The sequence below is a fragment of the Triticum aestivum genome, chromosome 5D (assembly GCF_018294505.1).
Source record: "Triticum aestivum cultivar Chinese Spring chromosome 5D, IWGSC CS RefSeq v2.1, whole genome shotgun sequence".
Classification (NCBI taxonomy): domain Eukaryota; kingdom Viridiplantae; phylum Streptophyta; class Magnoliopsida; order Poales; family Poaceae; genus Triticum; species Triticum aestivum.
Window position 1 is genome coordinate 489005176 of NC_057808.1, and position 22788 is coordinate 489027963.

The 22788-nt window shown below is 48.9% G+C and overlaps 1 protein-coding gene across 2 annotated transcripts; it reads right to left on the reverse strand.

Moving 5' to 3' along the window:
• Positions 1-8953: 8953 nt before the first annotated feature.
• On the reverse strand, positions 8954-12666 carry LOC123125665 (uncharacterized). 2 transcript variants are annotated; one of them, XM_044546130.1, is made up of 5 exons: positions 12351-12666; positions 11874-12008; positions 10627-11564; positions 10337-10477; positions 8954-9556 (listed from the first exon to the last, which is right to left on the reverse strand). In XM_044546130.1, exons 1-5 carry the CDS (start codon positions 12391-12393, stop codon positions 9224-9226), a joined length of 1590 nt encoding a protein of 529 aa, XP_044402065.1. In that variant the 5' UTR covers positions 12394-12666; the 3' UTR covers positions 8954-9223. The 2 variants fall into 2 exon arrangements, with proteins under 2 accessions (XP_044402065.1, XP_044402064.1); XM_044546129.1 differs by having other exon boundaries at positions 11874-12011.
• Positions 12667-22788: the final 10122 nt, after the last annotated feature.

Genomic DNA, 22788 nt, shown 5'->3' on the forward strand with positions numbered 1-22788 from the left:
ATGTGACATCACCGATCAGTGGCAGTTGCACTTGGGCAGTGCTATGATCAGATCATAGCACTAATCATTTGTGACCGCCATTGATAAGTGGCAATTGCACTTGAGCAGTGCTATGATCTAACAATTGGGCAGATGGTCCTCCGGAGGGGCTGGCAGTACTTTTGTCGCCATCACAGGATCGTCCCCAGCGACCTCCTCGTCCCGCACCTCTCCGGCCTTGACTTCGATCAAGGTCCAGATCTACAATAACAACAACTCTATCATGTGCAGGGGTGAGGGGCCAGAGGCACTGTTGCCAGGGCGACATCCAGCGTGCCCTCTGGGTTTAGTCAGTTTGGCATAGTTGTTCGAACTTGCGTTGAACTGTATATTTTACCCAGAGATCAGTACCCTAGGGTCGCGCAAGGGCATCCCATGCCCCTACGGTCTTAAAATTATGCTTCGTCTTAAGGTATTATGCATTGTTTAGCTGTTTTTCTTGTGTCATGTGTTGTTAATTGTGTAGTATGTTCTTATATGATGCATGTTGTTCTTGTGTCTTCATGCTAATTGTGTAGTGTGTTCTTATGTGATTGTGATGCATGCTATTCTTGTGCTACATTTGGGTGGTAAGGCCACCACATTTGATAGGGGTGAGCAGAATAGGTCCGTGCATACAGCCAAACCGTTGTCCTACAAATAATTATTTTGACCTCTTCTCACATGAACTCAGCATTCCACCCGCAGTCTGATGGCCAGACAGAATCTGTCAACTGCATCATTGGCATGTACCTGCGGTGTCTCACTGGTGACCGGCCACACAATTGGCTCCAGTGGCTTCCTTGGGCTGAGTTTTGCTACAACACCTCCTTCCAAACAACTTTAAAAGAAACTCCATTCAGGGTGGTCTACGGCCGTGACCCGCCTTCATTGCACTCCTATAACCCTGGTACGCACGAGTCCAGGCAGTGGGTGCTCTTGCCAAGTCCCGCGACGAGTTCCTTGCTAATGTTCGTGACCGGCTGCTCCAAGCTCAACAACGCGACGGGCGTTTCTATGATGCCAAGCACAGGGAGGTCAATTTTGGTGTCAACCAATGGGTATGGCACCGTCTCCACCATAGGCCTACAACTTCCCTCCCTGGCGTTACTCGTGGTAAGCTGGCTCCTCGCTTCTACAACCATACAAGATTCTTGAGTGCATTGGTGATGTAGCTTACCGTCTCCAGCTTCCACCAAAGGCTCGACTCCACAATGTTTTCCATGTCAGCCAGTTGAAGATCTTCCATGGTGAACCACTGACTGAACCTCCAGTTTTACCAGCAATCCACCAAGGCAGAGTGTTCCCGACTCCACATCAAGTTCTGAAGGCCCGTCTATGCCGTGGTGTGCGTCAGCTCCTGGTACAGTGGACAGGGACTGTAGCTTCTGACACCTCTTGGGTGGATGTCACTGACTTTCGAGCTCGCTATCCAGAATTCCAGGTCGAGGACGAGTTGCTTGTCGAGGGGGGGAGTGATGTCATGTGGGGCCACCACTTCAGGCGCAGGAACAAGGAGGGTCCCAAATCTGCTTAGAGATAGGCTTTATCTTTAGTTTGCTTGCATATCAAGTTAGTTAATTATTTCCATAGATAAATATTGTGTTAGTTGGAAAGTTAAGTTGAGTTTGTAATCAACCAGCCCTATATATAAAGGGACCTAGGCCTAGTACGTGGACATAAAAGAATCAATAGAGAAGAAAAGAGGAGGCTTGCCTCCGGTTATCCCCAAACCCTAACCTCCCCGCGCCCTCGACGCACAAGGATCTGCACGGCTACATTCTCAGGAGCCTGGGCTGTGACATGCAGACAACCAAACAATGTGCAAATGTTGGTTTTAGCCTATTTTTTCTCAACCACACCCAATCGACACAAGTATGCAATGCATGCAAAATCAATGTGACCAACCAAACACGCTCGTTATTGCTTCTAGCTAGCCAAGCTTCCTGCCTTCGTTTACTGCATATGATATGTTTTTATGGGCATCCAGCTAGTTACATGCATGTGTACAATCAAAACATGACTTAATGGGTTAACCTTGTGCATCAAGTTTACATGGCAATCAAAATTTACACACCTTCTGACCATCTGAACATCTCTGAATCTATTTTCTTAACTGAATTTGAAGCATATATATATGTTGCTTTGCATCTTTAGTTCTTCAGCGGCACTTTACTGCCCAGCTCATCGACTGTCATCGTATTGGGCGGTGCAGATGCAACAACATGAGAAGGGCAGCAGTAGCGGTGACATATGGATGCAGTAGCAAGCCGCCACTGATGATCGGTGGCGCACAACACAGTAGCACACGAGCTGACGCGAATGGCATCAACAGTTGTGGCATGCAGAAATAGCCATTGTTGGATGCAGCAGCAAGTAGGTGGCATGGAGGCAAGTCACCGAAAGAGAGATGCAGTTCCAATCGATTTGGGGAAGGGAGAGACAAGCATGAGAGGCTGAGAGTGTGTCATTGTATTAATTTGGGCTGGGAGGAAAGTTGGTTTACTCATGACCAATGGCGGAGTTTAGTGCATGGCGCACAACACAGTAGCAACACGAGATGACGAGAATGGCATCAACAGTTGTGCCATGCAGAAGTAGCCATTGTTGGATGCAGCAGCAAGTAGGTGGCATGGAGGCAAGTCACGGAAAGAGAGATGCAATTCCAATCGATTTGGGGAAGGGAGAGACAAGCATGAGAGGCTGAGAGTGTGTCGTTGTATTAATTTGGGCTGGGAGGAAAGTTGGTTTACTCATGACCAATGGCGGAGTTTAGTGCATGGCGCACAACACAGTAGCAACACGAGATGACGAGAATGGCATCAATAGTTGTGGCATGCAGAAGTAGCCATTGTTGGATGTAGTAGCAAGTAGGTGGCATGGAGGCAAGTCATGGAAAGAGAGATGCAGTTCCAATCGATTTGGGGAAGGAAGAGACAAGCATGAGAGGCTGAGAGTGTGTCGTCGTATTAATTTGGGCTGGGAGGAAAGTTGGTTTACTCATGACCAATGCCGGAGTTTAGTGCATTGCTGGGGCTGTTACCCCCCCCCCCCCCCCCCCCCCGCGGAGTGGAGAGAGCTTAGATTGTGAAATTTTGTATGTTCGCCCCCTCCCCCCCACTATCCCCCCTTCCCTCCCAAAAAGAACTTGATCAAGCTCCGCCGCTGCTCATGACTGGACCTATGGTTAGCAAAATAGAAAGTTCACTTTTGGAGGGGGGGGGGGTTGTTGCAACTTAGTTTGGCTTCCAGGAGGCCCCACCAAAGTGTGGTTGCACCATTTTTCCCATAATCATGTGTCACCCGGGCTCCATACTTCCATTTTCATTACAACAAGAAACCAACAAGTACCACAACATAGTTCCCAGATATGGAAGTTGCACTCAACACAGGTCCAATAGGGAAATTTCTTGCACCATTTTCACAAGAAAAAGAACACTGCTTGCACCAGTCACTCTTGTAAGTCAACGATTGCCTTTGTCGACGATGCAAAGCTTGCGGCCCACATCAAGATCATTCGTGAACAATCTCTTTAGGCATCATGACAAATGAAGGGCGGGGATGATGACGAGGCACACCGATCGGTGGTTGGAACTGGTGGTAACTTGATTCTTCTTGGACCATGCAGCGTTCTACGTTAATAGCTTCCTTGTTGACGAAGGAGAAACTAAAAAAAGTCACTTTGTGAGCGAGTTATTGCGTTACGGCAAACGTTATTTTAGATATGTATATGAATAGATGTAAAATCAATCGGAATTGGTTAATTCCCAGCCAACTAAGATAATATGAACGCATTTTATAACGTTCTAATATCAATGAAGATTTTAGTCATCGAATCAAAGTCGGATGTGTCAAGTGGTGCCGAGCTTCTGGTGCCATAAAAACCAAAATGCAAGTTCTATTGGACGACGATCGACCTGCGATGTTGTACGGCAAGGAATGTTTGCCAACTAAAAAATGACATGTCCAACAGCTAGCGTCTGAGATGGTTTGAGCTCATACAACATAGACTCCAGAAGCATTGGTGCATAGCGGAAAAATAAAGTCCGCACATGATGTCAAAAGAAATCGGTGGGAGAATTTCATAAGAAGATACTTGAAGGAATTAGTCATGGTCCTCCCCAGGGCGGCTCGGGCGGCGGCGCCCCCTCCCCCAGCTAAACCTACCCTCCCCATTGTACTCCCTCCCCCGCCGCCGCCAATAGCCACCACCGGGCGAAGCCCGCGCGGTTCTGGCGGCGGCGGGCACTCGTTCCTCGTGGGATGCGCTCACAAGCTGGGGGAGCTCCGTGTGGCGGCGGCCGGCATGCGTGACTCCGGCGCGCGGCGGTTCTGCGGGTGGTGGTCGGGGACGGTGGTGAGGATGCGCTCGTAGCTCCCTGCCGGTGGCCTCCTTCGTTTCGGTGCCGCCTCCCTGCTGCGGGCGTCGGGGTGGGCTGCTTCGCGCCAGATTGGATCTTACCGGTGGGGGTGGCCTCTGCGAGGCGCGCATGGTGGTGCTCGCCCTCCACCTCCCCTGCGGCGTGTCTGCTGGTGCTGCTGCCTGCTGGCACGCACAGGTGATAGACGTGCCTGCCGGCTACGGCTTGGCACGAATCTGGCGGAGGAGGGCGGCGTGGGCAGGCTGGATCCGTCGGGTCTGGTCTGCGGTGGCCCGGATATGGTCACGTGCGGCGGCGGGCTGCAGTGGCCCTTGTTATGTGGTGGTGCAGGGAGCAACAATTCACGGTCTACCAGTGCCTCTCGAAGGTGGTCGGCTCACATCGGCGAAAGCCTATGCTCCGGCCGGAGCCAGCGATGGTGACTCCCACGGGTGCCGCTTACCTCCTTGGAGGCATCGCTGCCATGGTGACTTCACCTTCGAGGCACCAGGGGAAGCCCTTGTTCTTGGTCCGCCCAGAACGGTCGATGGCGCCGCGTTTCGCGTCGCATTCCTTCTTGAAGGCGTCGACACGGTGGATTCGTTTGGTGGCTGCTCACTGCGGGGTTGTTGATGGTGGTCTTGCGGCTGGCTGGGGTCGACGGTGGCGTCATCTTGGCTCGGCCACTCCTTGGAGTGGTTCCGATTCTTCCATCCGAAGCCGGGTTAGCGGGGTGTGATCCTCCCTGGACCACCTCGTGAAGGAAATATGCCCTAGAGGCAATAATAAAGTATTATATATTTCCTTATATCATGATAAATGTTTATTATTCATGCTAGAATTGTATTAACCGGAAACATAATACATGTGTGAATACATAGACAAACAGAGTGTCACTACTATGCCTCTACTTGACTAGCTCGTTAATCAAAGATGGTTATGTTTCCTAGCCATAGACATGAGTTGTCATTTGATTAACGGGATCACCTCATTAGGAGAATGACGTGATTGACTTGACCCATTCCGTTAGCTTAGCACCCGATCGTTTAGTATGTTGCTATTGCTTTCTTCATGACTTATACATGTTCCTATGACTATGAGATTATGCAACTCCCGTTTACCGGAGGAACACTTTGTGTGCTACCAAACGTCACAACGTAAATGAGTGATTATAAAGGTGCTGTACAGGTGTCTCCAAAGGTACTTGTTGGGTTGGCGTATTTCGAGATTAGGATTTGTCACTCCGATTGTCGGAGAGGTATCTCTGGGCCCACTCGGTAATGCACATCACTATAAGCCTTGCAAGCATTGTGACTAATGAGTTAGTTGCGGGATGATGTATTACGGAACGAGTAAAGAGACTTGCCAGTAACGAGATTGAACTAGGTATCGAGATACCGACGATCGAATCTTGGGCAAGTAACATACCGATGACAAAGGGAACAACGTATGTTGTTATGCGGCCTGACCGATAAAGATCTTCGTAGAATATGTGGGAGCCAATATGGGCATCCAGGTCCCGCTATTGGTTATTGACCGGAGAGGTGTCTCGGTCATGTCTACATAGTTCTCGAACCCGTAGGGTCCGCACGCTTAACGTTACGATGACAGTTTTATTGAGTTTTGATGTACCGAAGGAGTTCGGAGTCCCGGATGAGATCGGGGACATGACGAGGAGTCTCGAAATGGTCGAGACGTAAAGATCGATATATTGGACGACTATATTCGGACTTCGGAAAGGTTCCGAGTGATTCGGGTATTTTTCGGAGTACCGGAGAGTTACGGGAATACGTATTGGGCCTTATTGGGCCATACGGGAAAGAAGGAAAAGGGCCTCAAGGGTGGCCGCACCCCTTCCCTTGGTCTGGTCCGAATTGGACTAGGGAAGGGGGGCGCCCCCTTCCTTCCTTCTCTTTTTCCCTTCCTCTTTTCCTATTCCATATGGGAGGTGGAATCCTACTAGGACTAGGGAGTCCTAGTAGGACTCCACACTTGGTGCGCCCCCTCCTAGGGCCGGCCTCCTCCTCCTTTGCTCCTTTATATACGGGGGCAGGGGGGCACCCCAGAGACACAACAATTGATCCTTGAGATCTCTTAGGCGTGTGCGGTGCCCCCCTCCACCATATTACACCTCGATAATACCGTTGCGGAGCTTAAGCGAAGCCCTGCGTCGGTGGAACATCATCATCGTCACCACGCCGTCGTGCTGACGAAACTCTCCCCCAACACTCGGCTGGATCGGAGTTCGAGGGACGTCATCGAGCTGAACGTGTGTAGAACTCGGAGGTGCCGTGCGTTCGGTACTTGATCGGTCGGATCGTGAAGACGTACGACTACATCAACCGCGTTGTGATAACGCTTCCACTGTCGGTCTACGAGGGTACGTGGACAACACTCTCCCCTCTCGTTGCTATGCATCACCATGATCTTGCGTGTGCGTAGGAATTTTTTTGAAATTACTACGTTCCCCAACACCTCGTTCCTGTACGGCACCTCTTCCCTTTGCGGGGTGTTGTTGGGTGGCGACCAGACGGCCAACGTTCAAGGCTCACCTTGCTTGGTCAGATGAAGATGGAAGATGAGATCCTGGGGGAAACCCCTAGCCCAGGTACTCCTGGTGCGGATGATGGCGGCACAGCTGGCATCGCGACCCTTCTTGAAGGCATCATCTTGGGGTCTGCTTGGGTGACGTGCGGTGGTGCTTGCTGCGGGATGGTGGTGGTGGTGGTGCGGCCGAATGGGCCGATGGTGGTATGTGCTTGTTTATGGTGGTGTTCTTCGGTGTCGTCCCTGTTGCTATGCATGCTCAAGACATCCCATGGCTGCCGTTGTGGTGCGGCGAGCTTCGTGCTCTTGGTGTTATCTCGGTTCATTTTTGCTCAATGATGTCGCAAGATGCCTCCCCAACTTGCTAATCGTTCCTGAATTTTCATGGCGGAGCTCCCAGTCAAGGTTCATGCTTGTCACTCGTTGAGTGTGGATGCTCCTCTGTTGCGCCGTGGTGTTCGGTACGCACGCCGGTGCGGTGCGTTAGGCTGCTTGCAAAGTCTTGGTATTGTGATCCCTTGACGACTCCCCTCATCTACTTGTGCCTCTCGTGCTGTTGTCCTTGGTCTGCTAGCTAGGCGCGCCTTGTCTGGGGCGTCCTCTCTTTTTGTTTCTCTTCTTGTTCTACCTTCTCTTGTATGGTTTTCGACTCGGTTTTCTTCATAAACGGGGTCAACTTGTTCAGGTTTTCGATCCGGTTTTCCTTATAAACTGGATCAATCTCATGGCATTATGGCCTTTTGAAATATATTCAGATGGGGAGCCTCCCCCCCCCCCCCCCCCCCCCGCGGCCATTTCAAAAAAAAAAGGAATTAGTCATGATCATGATGGAAGACGACATGCGAGAAACCACAAAGCTGAGCAAAGACTACGGGTGGACATCTTTCAGGCCCAGCTTCTACCTTTCGTACTCCCTTTGTTTGACCATTCATTAGATAAATAACATATGACATGTATGATATAAAAATTAGACCAATGGAATTTTCTTTCAAATATGAATTCGACGGTATACCTTTTTTTATCATACATCTCATTTGGGCTGCAAGAAAAGCTCGAGGCTCGTGAGCCGCTCGAGATCGGCTCGGTTTTCGACACGACTCGAAAAGAAACGACCTGAGTACGAACATTTTCTGTAGCCCGGTCAAGAAACAAGCCGATCTTAAGCCAATACTGGCTCGCTCGATTTTAGCTCGATAGCTGGACATAATATCATTATTTTTTAAATGATAATGTCATATATTAAATGGAAATAAGATAATTTATTAACATATAGGTCGTCCAAGATTTTCTCATTTTTATTTACCAGTAAACATGGAAGATTAATTAAGTGTAGAGAAAATTTAGGCCTTATTATGGTATGTGGTCGGCTGTGTGTTAAATATCATATCATTTCTAGCAAAAGTTCCCAAACATATGCACCTTCGTTTTTCTTTTCTTTGCCCAGCATGATGAGATGGATGTATCTTTAGTTGAAGTAAGCTTCTTTTTTTCTTTTTTCTTTACTTTCACGACATCTAATTGGTACTATAGTTTATAAATAAACAAAGGATCTTTGAATAATATTTGGATTGGAATAATATTTTCTAATGCTTTTTTATGTTTTGTTGTGCCTTATATAGTTGGAATAATAGTCGTAGATTTTATAACTTTTATCATTTCATTTAGCTCGAAACTAGGTCGAGATCGACTTAAGATTGTTACAAGCTGAGCACGAGTTATGTTCTACAACTTGACCTTGAGCTTCACTCAGTATGAGAAAGCTCGAATTTTAATATGAGTTGAGCTGAGCTAAGTCCAACTCGCTCGAACTCGACTTGTTTGTAGCCCTATCTCATACAATATTTATCTCAATGGTCAATGTAAATCTCTAAATACATATTAGGCCTATATATCCGGATAGAGCAAATACACCTTTAATATCGCAACTCGATAGACGGACGCGTACCTGCACACGGTTGAGTGGAGGGTAAAAACAAGATGGAAACTTGTCCCCGATAGCTTAAGGTTCAGATATACAGGTCCTGATATTCTAGAGATAAAAAGAAAAGAGACAAGAGGAGGAGGGTCTCAGCAGTCTATATAAACTATATATAGAGACAAGAGGAGGGTCTTGTTACTGTAAGCATGTGCATTTCCCATGTTTTCACACAACTCGTCAGTCCTGAGCTTTCCAAACCATCTGAATCCAACCGTTGCCGGCACATGACACTAGCCAGGCCAACAGAATGAAAAAGAACACGAAAAATCATCATCCTGAACGAAGCCCTTCTCCCAGCTACAAGAAGATCCCAAGCGAATCATTTCATGACGAGCTTCACGGACGGCGGGAGCCGAGAGTGGAGGATCTCCTTGGCGGCCTTCCTCGCGCGGTCCCTCGCCGGCTCGTCGCCGACGTCCTCCCTGACCCACCTGCCCAGCCCTTTGCAGAGATGGTGGTGCGGGTCGATCTGGAGATATGTCCTCCCGGAACCAGTGCTCGCGTGCACCATGAACACCAAGAGCTCGACCAGCGGGGCCTGCGCGGTGAAACCGCCCACGGTGATGAAACGGAGACTCTTGAGGGAGATACCCTCGGGCCAGCTGACTTGGAGTTGGACGTCATCCCGATAATGGTGGTCTCCGCTGCGTGCCTGCATGCAAGGCCCAAGGTGTGGTGAGTTCATGATGTAGTGATGCAACAGATTGAAAGATGCAAATGTTTCCAGGCTCCTTTTGCAGGGTTTCAATCTCGACTTACAAAAACAACCATAGTGGCAGCCACCAGCATAAGCTACATGATCCAAAAGCAAGTGATTCAATCTGTTGGGTATAGCATTGCCCTCAACTCATATAAAGTAATGCTACTACACTGGTTTGGCCACCAGTGCAGGTTATGTCTAAGAAATTGACATCTCAATCCTTGTCAGCATGGAGCTGTATTCAAATTTGATAACTTGCATGGATGTGATTTAATATAAATTCTTCATGCTATTTTTGGTAAATTATTCTATGAGAAGACACCACATAATAAGTGCTTTCTTGGAAACAAAACACGGGCCGTTTACAGACCGAAAGAAGGATTTGATGTATACTCCCTCTGTAAAGAAATATAAGACTGTTTAGATCACTACTTTAGTAATCTAAACGTTTTTATATTTCTTTACGGAGGGAGTACATAAGAAAAATTACCCCACAACTAAATTCATTGTGTTAACGGAAAATAACCATAGTGGAAGCCACTAGTACATTTGATCTGTTATCACAAGTATGTTGGATGAAGTAGTTTCATTTATCCTAACCTTGTAAGCCAGTACTTTTGCAAACAGAGGGCTAAAAAGATAATTAATTTTTGTATATCTATGAAAAAACATCTGCATTCGAATAAAAAAATTATGCAAAGAACAACAAAAAGGAGAGCATTTAGGACATACTTCTAGACGAAGTCTTTTAAGATCAGGAGTTGCTTTAAGGAGATTAGCTATTGCGAGAACATTATTCCAAGATGGCAAAATAAACAGATGGATGGACTGTAATGCCATGAATTTCTCCGCGTAAAGCATAAAATCGGGCTCCTGCAGAAGAGCAAATGAAACAGTCATTTTTTTAAGGGAAAAAAGAAACAGTTATGGAAATTGATTATTACTACAACACTGAAACTGCCAACTGAGTGATTGCATAACATTTGAAGATAGAGGAACAAAAAAAATAGATCTAAACTGACCTCCAATGGCGAAAAAAATGTCAAGGTGATTCTGCTGATCCATTTCATGGCATCTAAATTATTCGGAAGAGAACAATTTCTGTTCCCGAACTTATTTACCAAGAACCTCATATTTGGGGTACTAGCATAATTGATGTGTACCTCATGTCCATCATACTCAAAGCCGAGAAGTCTGCTGGCGTGAATCTCAATACTCACCAGCTTGTTGCAATGAAATATATCCAAATGAAACAGTAATTCATGGGAAATCCTTACATTAACCAAATTGTCACAGCGCCCCAGTCTCAAAAAGCTGAGAAAAGGGCAACACGAGCAAATGTTCTGAATGCCGGAGTCGGTTATTGTGACACGTATTAGAAAAAGGTATAAGATGGACGAAAAGGCACTGGAATCCAGCGGTGGAGTGAATTTGCAATTCCTTAGGTCTAGCTTCCGTATCGAGGTCCTTTGTGCATCGCCGAAGCAATGCAAAGGGAAGGTATAACGATTTGCAGTCACCAAATGCTCCGGACAAGATGTCTTGTTTTTACCCAAGCTAAGTTTCAGATATTTTGCACCCACCTCTGACGCAAACTGGACCCATTTGTCAAGGTGGGCAGCATGAGTGGAGTTCAAATCAAAACGAACCTGAAACACTCGAACGCCAGTTCCATCATGGTGCAGCAACAGTTCATTTGCTCTTTCAATGAATACCTCTGATCTTGGCCTCCTAGAGTCAGTGGAAGTGGTGCAATCTGAATTGCCTTCAGCAAGAATTTTGTCATCAAGAATAATAGGTCCGCGTTTCCACGATCTCGTGGAAGCAGTACTAGTCACCCTAGCATCTTCGATTGCAAGCGATGCAAACATATTTTCGAAAACATCATCTGGTAAAGTGTTAGTCAAATTTCCAGCATTTTGTTGGCATGCTTTTCTCTTCCTATCCTTGGGACGGTCTCCTGAAATAAATACAAAATAGATTTATCGTTCCAAACATAAAAGGAATATTACGGTAAAAAATAGATAAAAGGAATAGAGAGCTCAGTAATATAATAGCAATTTGTGACTCCTAATAAGAGCGGTAGAATGTGGATTTCCCGTACGAAGCATCAAGCCTGGATATAGAAATTTTGACCAGCAGAGACAACATTTGAACACCATATCAATGATGGCCCGAGACAAGATTATTTGCTTTTGTGAAGACAAAATTCATTTGATATTAAACAGCTATAAATGGGATCGCCGACAAATGGAAGTAGCAGCACAACCTGAATTTTCATGGGCGAGGACGCTATCAATCGACAGCGATGCAAACATGTCATCCAGATCTTCATGTGCTGATCTGCTGCTTAACTCTCCAGCGTGTCCTTGGGGTAACCTCCTCTTCTTATCCTCGCGATAACCTGCTGGAATAAAAGAGAGTGATGCACAATGTTTCAGTTCAGAAACATCAATGTAACATCAATTCAGGCCTAACAAACTAGTATACCAAAATCGAACTAGCTTTGATAAAACTGAAGCCGTTGCATGTACTGACAAGTGACAAGCGACGCAAACGACATGCACGAAATTCGTTGGAGTATCAAATGGACAAGCATCATCGAGAGCTTAGTCTCACACGGGCGGACAACCCTACTCGATCAAGAAGTTACCCGAGGCCTGGGTACGGCGGTAGCAATTATATTAATAATCCTGAAAGGTAGAGTAGCGATCGAGGGCATTGATCGTCCGATCGAGAGGGAGACCTGGCTGGGCGTTTGTCGGCGTCCACGGTGATGCGCGGCTCATGCCGCCGGCCGGCGAGGGTCGATCGAGTCGACCGACCAGGGAGCGGCCGTTCCAACGGGGGAGGGGGGAGGGTTTGGAGATCACGCGCGGTCGTACAATATTACTTAACAAACGCACGCAGGGACGAAAATAACTCGGCCGGCGGCACGCCGGAGATTGATTGCAGGGACGAGGGGGAGATTTTCCGTCGAGTTCGTAGGCCCTGGCCGGGGTCGGGGCCGGGAGATATACCGGGGAAGGCGTTCTACTCAACTCAGTCCCGCAGTCCGATTCTTCGTCGCCCTCGATGTGCCTCTGGACCGTCGATCACTCGATCTCGGTCCTCACTAATAACCATCCGACGGCCCAAGCCCACGCTGTTTCCGTGGGAAGCACGAACCGACCCGACGCCTCGCCCGATCGGCCACCAGAACTGACCTCTGTGTACAATCTTTTTTTTTTAACTTAGCGTCGGATCAGCTCTGTGTACAATCCGATCCAATGGCCATCACGTTGTTGCTTCCAGCTAACCACGCAAAAAAAAAAAAAAAACTAACTGCGTTGAGTGCGCTTGGACCATGCACTCTTCTATGTCGATGGTTGCCTTGTTGATGACAGAGAGTTCATGACCCACAAGCTCCTCCGTGAACAAAATGACGGACGAAGGGCGGCGGCGGTAACGAGAGGCAGCTTGATTGTTCTTGGACCACGCATCATTCTACGTCGATAGATGACTTGTTGACATTCGAGAGCCTGCGACATGTGTTGATCTCATCCGCCTGATTAATCTTCATCTTCACTTCACTTCACTACTATTAATAATTAATAATAATATTAAACAATCAAACAAGAACTTTTCTAAACGCACCCCACGAAATGTACACGGACCCATTACCGCCGCATGATTAGGCCCACTAAACTTAATCTAACAGCTAACGTTAATCTGTCATACTCTGTGTGCACTTAGTAAATTGCATTGACTGACCGTACTCCACCTTTGAAGAAAATTACCCACCATGCCACCAGTAAGTGAAAAGTAACGATTCAATACTAAGGCGTTGTTTTTTTCGTACTCCGCCTGCTCTGTCCCTCACATCCTTCCCGAATCCTGATGACATAGCCTCCCAACCCTAGCCGGTTGCGCCTCCGCAGAAAAGGAATCGATGGTGGAAGGATAGGTTGAACCCCGCAGGTCCTAGGTGTCGCTGCCGAAGAGAAAAGCAGCCCCAACACACCGAAGGGCACATCGGTGCGGCGAGCGCGCACCCAACTACAAGTCCGCCCCCACCAGTGGCAGCTTCAGGAATTTGCAACCGGGTATCATGTGTATTCATTTTGCCAAAATCATTGCTGTTTTTTTAAAAATTGTCACTCTTTTGCCAAAATCAACACTGTTTTGTAAAAATCATGGGTATTCACATGAAGACCCAAGAATACCCCTACCGCCGCCCCTGCCCCCCCCCCCCCCCCCCCCCCCCCCCCCCCGGCACCAATCCCCTATCTTCTTTGCTTTGAGAGGCACGCCACCCTCACCCGCGCTGCCGCTGGATCATGGATGGCAGGGCGAAAGGGCAGCAGGCGATGGCGGGCCTGTACGTGCCAGTGGATCTACATAAGGTGTCCCAGGGCTGGCACTGCGGCCAGGTGACGTCGCTACCGCCGCCGAGCACCATGGAGAGCTGCCGCGCGAGAAGTACTCGCCGCTGCCCTGCCCGGCGCCGGACACCACGGCCCCTGTATCTCTGTTGTCGACGACTCAAAGACCGGCGTGGTGTTGGCCGGCTTCAGGTCGGCGCGGGAGATCGCGTCGGCGGCCCGGGGAGTCGCGGCCTAGGCGGGCGAGCACATGGGACCTGTAGCTCTGGTGCCGGCCCTGCTCCTCCCGGAGGAAGGCCCTAGAGTCGAGCCGCAGGGTAAGCCCACTCTGGTGAAGGATTGGATCGCTGGAGAATGACCTACTCTGTTCTTCAATTGCGTTCTGGTGAACGACATGCTCAATCTTGTACGTCTGTTTGCTTTTCTCCTGCTATCTTCCCCATGAATCGCTAACTGAAATTAGGAACATCAGATTGCTTTCAACTTGATCAACCTCTGCCTTTTATTCGTGGAAGAAGCAGCCGGTGAGGACGACCTGCTCTCCTTTTCAATCCGGTGCGTAAGTCTGAAGTTTCCCTTTCTCATGCCATGTTCCTATGAATAGCTCACTAGAACTGACAGAATTTTGATCGTAAGACTGCTTTCAACTTGATCAAGCTTTCCCTTTTATAAAAAGAAGAATCAGCCGGGGTTGTATTTTGTATATTGAGATGGAAGAAGAGGCTAACACATCGTACCATCGTACCATCCAACATGAGCTACCAAGCTTTCCCTTTCACATTTACTTTTCTCTCGTCCTGAAATATGGCACTTGCACAAGTTTTTTGTGTTCATGATTACTTTTCAATTGCAGAGCTATATTGTCCAGTTTGGTACCTCATATTGGCATGAAATTAAAAAATTCAGATGAAGCTTGGGCATTTTCGCTTAGCTGTGGTGGTCAAAAGGGCTTTGACGTCCGAAAAAGGTATACGAACAAAAGGTCCGCAGATGGCAAGGTAACCTCATGTCGATTTATTTGTGCAAGGAAATGGAATGCTTAATCTCTTTTCCCAAAGTAATTTCAGTTATCAAGTCTGAAAATGTACAAGTAGCAAGGGCTACATGGGCTAATTCAGTTAACAAGTCTGAAAAACTAAATTCGGTTATCAGCTAATCGGCCGGCAGCGGTGCGACTGTTGGGAAACCGGGGCGACCGAGTGTGGCGGCGGCCTCGTGCGTATCGCACGGGCTAGCCCCTCCCGTTTCCCCCAGTTTACGTTAAGTGGGTACTTATCCCTTGACCCCTACCCCCTATATAAAGCAACGAGGAGCTATCATTGTAATCCTTGATCATTGATTAATAAAGCTGGTCTCCTCCATCTCTCTGTGTCATTTTACTTTCGCATACTTCGACTACATCGACTACTTCGTCTACGACGCTCGCTCTCGCTCCGCAACCTCGGACCGGACTCGCCGGCGGAGTTGCGGAACACGTTATCAGCACGCTTCGCTCCATCAACTCTCCGTCAAGCCTGCGTCAAGCCTGCATCACGCAGGCTTTCGTCGTATCCCGCGGAGGGTATAAGATTCGATCCCCACTTTTGAAAAAAATGGATTCCTCTCGTTACTACGATTCCGTTTTTGCGATTAGATTATTTTTCGATTTGATCTACCTATGGTGCGGATTTTCCTCCCAAAACCGAGCGGACGAACACGTCGCCGACCAATGTCGATGTTCTTGGACTAAGAGGAACTTGTTGACTGCACTATAGGGAGTCGGTACAGATCGCGACCCAGATGGTCGCGGTACCGCCGCAAAGCACCAGATGTGCCATGCGCCGTCGGAGTTCCGGATGAACGCCGACGAAGATCCGCATCCCGAGGCCGGCGTCCAGATGACGCCGTACCAAGCCATCAACGGCGTCGCCCTGGCCCTGCTGGCCACGCGCCGTAGCCATCTGCCGGCCGCGACCCCGCTGGTCGCGCGCAGCCGCGCGTCCTGCTGACGCCGCCGCCGCCGTCCCGGTGGCGGCTCGTCGCCGTCGCGCCCTGCTGGCGCGCAGCCGCCTCGATGGCCAGGCCACCCGCGCGTCGCTGTCGACGCCGCGTTGTGTGGCCGTGGCCGCCGCAGCCGCGGTCGTCGCCGTCGCTTGGCGTGGCGCCGCAGTCGCGCTGGTCGTCGCCTCGGCCGAGCCTGTGCACGGCCAGCTGCGTCGCCGGGGTCGAGCTGCCGTCGCCAGGACTCGTGCTCGGGCCCAACAGACGCACCCGCGCGCCCCGTTGCCGCGCCGCCGTCGGTCGCCACTGCCACCAACCGCCTCCAGATAACGCCGTCGGTGGCGCCAGCCCCCGCCGCGCGAGCTGGCTTAGCCGCAGCCGCCGCCGCACCCACGCTGTGGGCGCTAGGGGAAACCCTAGCGTGCGCGGGAAGGCAGCACAGCTCCTGGCCGGCCCGCTGGCTGCTGGCCCGGATGGGCTGCGGCAGTAGGGATCCTTCCATAAAAAAGGGTGGCGCTGGCTGTAGCGTGAAAATTTGTGCTTTAGCCCCTGTAGTTTCATGCGTTTACGTGAGTTTTATCCTGCAGTAATATTTCGCGCAGAAGCCCCTGGAACTGCCTGTTTCGCTGAAAATGCGATTTGGGCTTAAAAATGCCTCGGGAATTCAATTTTGGGCTAGTTTTCACATACTAGATGCGCTTAACATGCTATCTTTTGTAACATGATATTATTGTATGATTTTACTGCTGTAGATTAATTGTTTAGCACTCTTAATCATTTAGTAAGTCATATAATAGCATGTTTTAAATATTGGAATGTCATTTTATTGAATAAGTTATCAACATCGCTTTGTGCAAAAGATTACCTGCTGTAATCTCATGATTTTTGCATAAATCGCAGATGGCCGGAATTGTCCACAAGGAGTTTCCTGAGTTGGCCCAGACAGGGCTGAACTACCTGTCATGGTCCTCGGACTGCGAGATCTTTCTCCAGGGCAAAACCCTCCTGAGGGCGATCGGTAAGGGGGCCCAGCTGGCCGTCACTGATCCCAAGTTCGAGACTGAGAATGCGCAGGCTCTGCACTTTCTCCGTCATCACCTGTCACCTACTCTGAAAGATGAGTATATGGCTGAGAGCAGTGCTTCTGGCCTCTGGACCGCTCTTAAGCAGCGGTTTGAACGGCTGAAGTACACTGTGAAGCCACGTGCAGAGGCAGAGTGGATCCGTCTGAGGTTTGCGGACTTCAAGACGGTTGGGGAGTACAATTCGGCCCTGCACCGGATTTGTACGACTCTTCGGTTGTGTGGTACTGAGATTACCGACTCCCAGAAGATTGAGAAAACCCTATCCACTTTCCACCCCGACGCGGTCCAGTCCTCACGGAACTACCGCCAGGGGAACTACACGAGGTATTCAGAGTTGATTGACGTCCTCCAGGTGGCGAGGCGCAAGACGAGGTTCTCAAAAAGAACTTTGTCGCGCAACCACTTGGGGGGAGTTCTCGCCAGGAGGTGAACGCTCTCAAAGTCCGCAAGCCTCAACAGAAGAAGAGGGGCCGGAAGGGCAAGAAGAAGGGCCCTCACCCCCCCGCCCCGGCTAAGCAGAACAAGCCGGGCAAGGGAGGGCAAAGGCCTCAGGACTGCTTCCGTTGTGGCTCGGTGGAGCATTTCTCCCGCCAGTGCCGCGCACCACCGGAGGTCGTTGATGCATATAAGGCTCGGAAGGCACGTGAGACGCACCTCGCCTTGGTTCAGGAGGGAGCTCCACCGGCGCCCATGGCGGCACCCGTGATGATTGCTACTCCCCCTGCTGCGCCTATAGAGGCGACCCCCGTGGTGCCCATCGCGGCAGCTTTGGCGGTCTCTACCGACGCCCACGTCGCCATGGAGGTTGACCACATGGCCGCCTCGGCGGCGCCGCCACTAGACATTGATGCTGCCTCCAAGATAATTTTTGAGGAGGATCAGCTCACTAGTATGGAGATTGCGGCGGAAGTGAATGGCTTCTTCACCGAGTCCACTTAGCATACCTCTTTGGTTATCATGATTCCGTGCTTTGATACAATAAAATTGAATAAATTCGATTTGGTTGTAAGCTCTATGAGAGCATAAACTTATTCTTTACTTTGGCGATTGGATGACATTTATTCATTTATTCCATTATTTATACATGATAGCATGTTATGTTCTGAGATGTGTGCATTTATTTTTAATGTATTTTCTTCCTCATTACATTAATTAGATGTCATATTTTAGAACGCGTGTGGCGCCCGAATGGAGGAAACGTGCCTTGCCGATAGCGCCACCACTCATACCATTTTACGAGAAACTAAGTACTTTGAGTCCATTAAAAAATCTCCGGGAAGTATTATGACAATCGCCGGCTGCGGTTCTCACATAGTTGGCTCCGGACGAGCCACTATTATACTCCCCATGGGAACAACTTTGATCATTAATGATGCGTTGTTGTACCCGGAGTCGACTCGTACTCTATTGAGCTTTAGAGACATCCGCGCTAATGGTTTCCATGCTGAGACCGATGATGAAAACGGCAAGGAATGCCTACTCATCGCAAAGCGGGATGCAGGTGGTAAACATGTTATCGAAAGGCTTCCTTCGTTTGACACAGGGCTATACTACACTAAGATAGTAGCACCGCCCGTGTACACTACCCTCAAGACCGTCTTTAGAAGCTCTGAACTCTTCTGCCTCTGGCACGATAGGTTAGGCCACCCCGGACTTAGGATGATGAGAAATATAATTAACAACTCGCATGGCCATAATGTTAACGTGAAGAACTTCCCGAATCCTGATGATTTCGTGTGCTCCGCATGCGCTAAGGGGAAGTTAGTCATTAGGCCATCGCCCCTCAAGGTGAGGGATGAAATCCCCGCGTTCTTGGAACGTATCCAAGGGGACATATGCGGTCCAATTCAGCCCCTCACGGGGCCGTTTCGGTACTTCATGGTGCTCATTGATGCTTCCTCTAAATGGTCCAATGTTTGCCTGCTGTCAACAAGGAACCATGCCTTTGCAAAATTGATCTCACAGATCATACAAATGAGGAATAATTTCCCGGATTATCGTATAAAGTCTATTCGAATGGACAACGCCGGAGAATTACTTCAAAGGCGTTCGATGATTATTGCATGGCAATGGGAATCAAAGTTGAGCACTCGGTACCTCATGTTCATACACAAAATGGACTTGCCGAGGCATTGATTAAAAGAATTAAATTCATTTCCCGACCGCTCCTTCAGGGTTGTAATTTACCAACTTTCGACCGTCGGCCTACAACATCCACTCTCCTGTTCAACTTGCGCAAGGGTCGACACCAAAAATTTCCCACCTTCGTAGGTTCGGTTGCCAGGTATATGTACCAATACCACCCCCTCAGTGATCGGCGATGGGCCCGCTCCATAAGTCGGGGATATACGTTGGTTATGAGACTGTGTCCATAATCAGGTATCTGGACCCCATGACAGGTGACTGTCACACGGCTCGTTTTGCTGATTGCATTTTTGACGAGGATCTTTTCCCGACTTTAGGGGGAGAGAATCAACCCCTTGATGCTAAAAGTCGAGAAATCACGTGGCAAGCCACGGGAATCCACACTCATGACCCGCACACTGCTGAGACTGAGAGAGAAGTCCAAAAGATAATAGATTTGCAGTCTTTAGCAAATCAACTGCCTGACCACTTTAGTGACTTAAAGACTGTGACAAAATCGCATGTGCACGCGCGCAATGCACCGGAAAGGGTTGAAATACCGAAGAAAAATGATGGTATGCCCGCTCCCGTCCAAAGGCCTAAAAGGACGAGAAATCCGGCTTCTCAAATCCCAAGTACTCGGGGACGCCCGACGAAAAAGGATAAGAGAGATTTATCACAGCCTGTCGCCAAAGTACCCCAAATTGAAACGGGGAGCCAGTCGAGACCTGGCACAAGTACGGAAAATTCAGTGCACGAAATTCCGGACTTAAACTTTCCCATAGGGGAAACACCCAGCGGAGATGTGAGCGCACACATCGGCGCGGGAAATCTAAAGGACCTTGCTCCCATAATGGGAAATTTGGTAGAGCAAGTGTTTGCGCCTGATGCGCTCCATGACGAAATGGCCATAAATTATATTTATACGGGGGAGTCCCTGAACCGAGCAACGGTGATTGTCGACATCAACTTTGCTACGAAAATTGCCTCAATCATAGATCTTGACCCTGAGCCTAACACGCTCGCTGATTGCAAGAAAAGGTCGGATTGGAAAGATTGGCAGCAGGCAATTACTGCCGAATTATTATCTCTCAACAAAAGGAAGGTGTTCGGACCAGTTTGTCGAACTCCTCCCCACATTCGCCCTGTTGGCCATAGGTGGGTTTTTGTTCGAAAGAGAGATGAAAATAATAAGGTAGTACGGTACAAAGCAAGGCTCGTTGCTCAAGGGTTCACTCAACGACCAGGTGTCGATTTTGAGGAGACTTATTCCCCAGTCATGGATGGAGTTACCTTTAGATACTTGATCTCGATGGCAGTAAACATGGGCTTGAAAATGAAACTAATGGATGTTGTCACTGCTTACCTATATGGTAACTTGGATTCGAACATATACATGAAGGTTCCAGAAGGTATCCCTGTTCCGAACCATGATAGAGCAAATAGGGGTCTATACAGTGTTCAACTTCAAAAGGCACTGTACGGACTCAGACAGTCTGGTAGAATGTGGTACAATCGCTTAAGTGATTTCCTTCATGAGAAGGGCTACACGAGCAATAAAGATTGCCCATGTGTTTTTATACGGCGATCCCAAGATGGATTCTGTATAATCTCGGTGTACGTGGACGATTTAAACATAATCGGTACGCCTGAGGATATTGAGGAAGCGAGTTCCTACCTGATGTCGGAATTCGAGATGAAGGATTTGGGTAAAACCAAGTTCTGTCTAGGTCTGCAACTTGAACATTCCCCTGATGGGATTCTAGTGCACCAGTCGGCCTACACCCAGAAGGTGTTGGAAAGATTTGGATTTGATAAGGCATATCCTTCTAAGACCCCGATGGTCGGAAGATCTTTACAGCCAGACAAGGACCCGTTCAGGCCAAAGGAAGAGGGGGAGGAAACTCTGGGACCAGAGGTTCCTTACCTGAGTGCAGTTGGAGCACTCATGTACCTCGCAAATTGTACACGGCCAGACATTGCGTTCGCCGTCAGTTTGCTTGCTCGGTACAGTTCTGAACCTACCAAAGAGCATTGGAAAGGTGTCAAGGACGTCTTCCGTTACCTGCAAGGGACCAAAGATCTTGGTCTGTTTTATAAGAGGAATCAAGACCTATCTATTATAGGCTATGCCGATGCTGGGTACCTGTCGGACCCGCATGATTGCAAATCGCAGACTGGATATGTTTTCCTTTGTGGTGGAACTGCGTTTTCCTGGAAATCGTCCAAGCAAACACTTGTGTCGACTTCCACGAACCACTCGGAAATCATGGCACTATTCGAAGCGTCAAAAGAGTGTGTATCGCTTCGGCGGATGATCGGCCACATTCAGCAGACATGTGGGCTGAACACCGTACAAACCCCTACCATTATCTATGAAGATAATGCTGCTTGTGTTGCACAAGTCCAGATGGGTTATGTGAAGAGTAACCTCACAAAGCATATTAGTCCCAAGTTCTTCTATGCACATGAGCTGCAATAGTTGAACAAGGTGAGAGTTTTGCATACTAAGTCCTGTGACAATCTTGCTGATATGTTCACTAAATCATTACCGGCATCAACCTTGGAGAGGTGTGTGCGTGGAATCGGTATGATGAGACTTAGAGAGATGCAAGGTTCAGGGGGAGAATTTCCCCCAGTTTACGTTAAGTAGGTACTTATCCCTTGACCCATACCCCCTATATAAAGCAACGAGGAGCCATCATTGTAATCCCTGATCATTGATTAATAAAGCTGGTCTCCTCCATCTCTCTGTGTCATTTTACTTTCGCATACTTCGACTACTTCGACTACTTCGTCTACGACGCTCGCTCTCGCTCCGCAACCTCGGACCGGACTCGCCGGCGGAGTTGCGGAACAGCGACAATGATGGCGTGGCGCAGCCGACCACCAGCATGGAGATGGGTGTGCAGGTCGTCGATCATGGGGTTGCTGCGTGCGTATGCCGAGGTGTTCATCACGGGCGACGACTCGAGGAGGCCGACGAATAGGACGCTCTTGGACTGGCATGGCGGGGGGGGGGGGGGGGAGGCCATGTAGCACGCGTTGCTCTGGTTGCCCTGTATCCTGGACGCCGCCGACCACGGGGGCTCCGGCTGCACGTGTTTCCCGGCCGCCTCCGACCAGGGGGGCTCTAGCGATGTGTTGCTTTGTATCCCGGCCACCGCGGACAGCGAGGGCTCCCTCTGCACGTGTTGCTTTGTTTCCCGTCCGCCGCTGACCACTCGGGCTCCGGCTTCACGTGTTGTTCTGCGTCCACCGCTCCTTTGGTGACGATGGGGACGCGCCGAGAGCTCATTCTACCACGATGGAGAATTGGAATTTTTTTTGAGAGGGAGAACGGGGATTCTAGGGGAACGAGGAGATTATTGAAATTAGGAGGTCATCATGGTTTGGATATTTTTATTGTTTTTCTTTTCGGTTTCATATTACTATTGGATTTTGTTGTTTCTCACTAAGAGTTATTCGACTTATAATCCCAATGTTCTGTTGTTATTTTCCAAACTATTAAAAATTGGGTATGTGCTTTATTGTGAACATTCACAAGAGAAGCTTAATATTTGAAATAACAGGTTGCAAATACCTTCGTTGCTCTGGACCTTGTCATGGAAGGATTAACACTAAATGACTA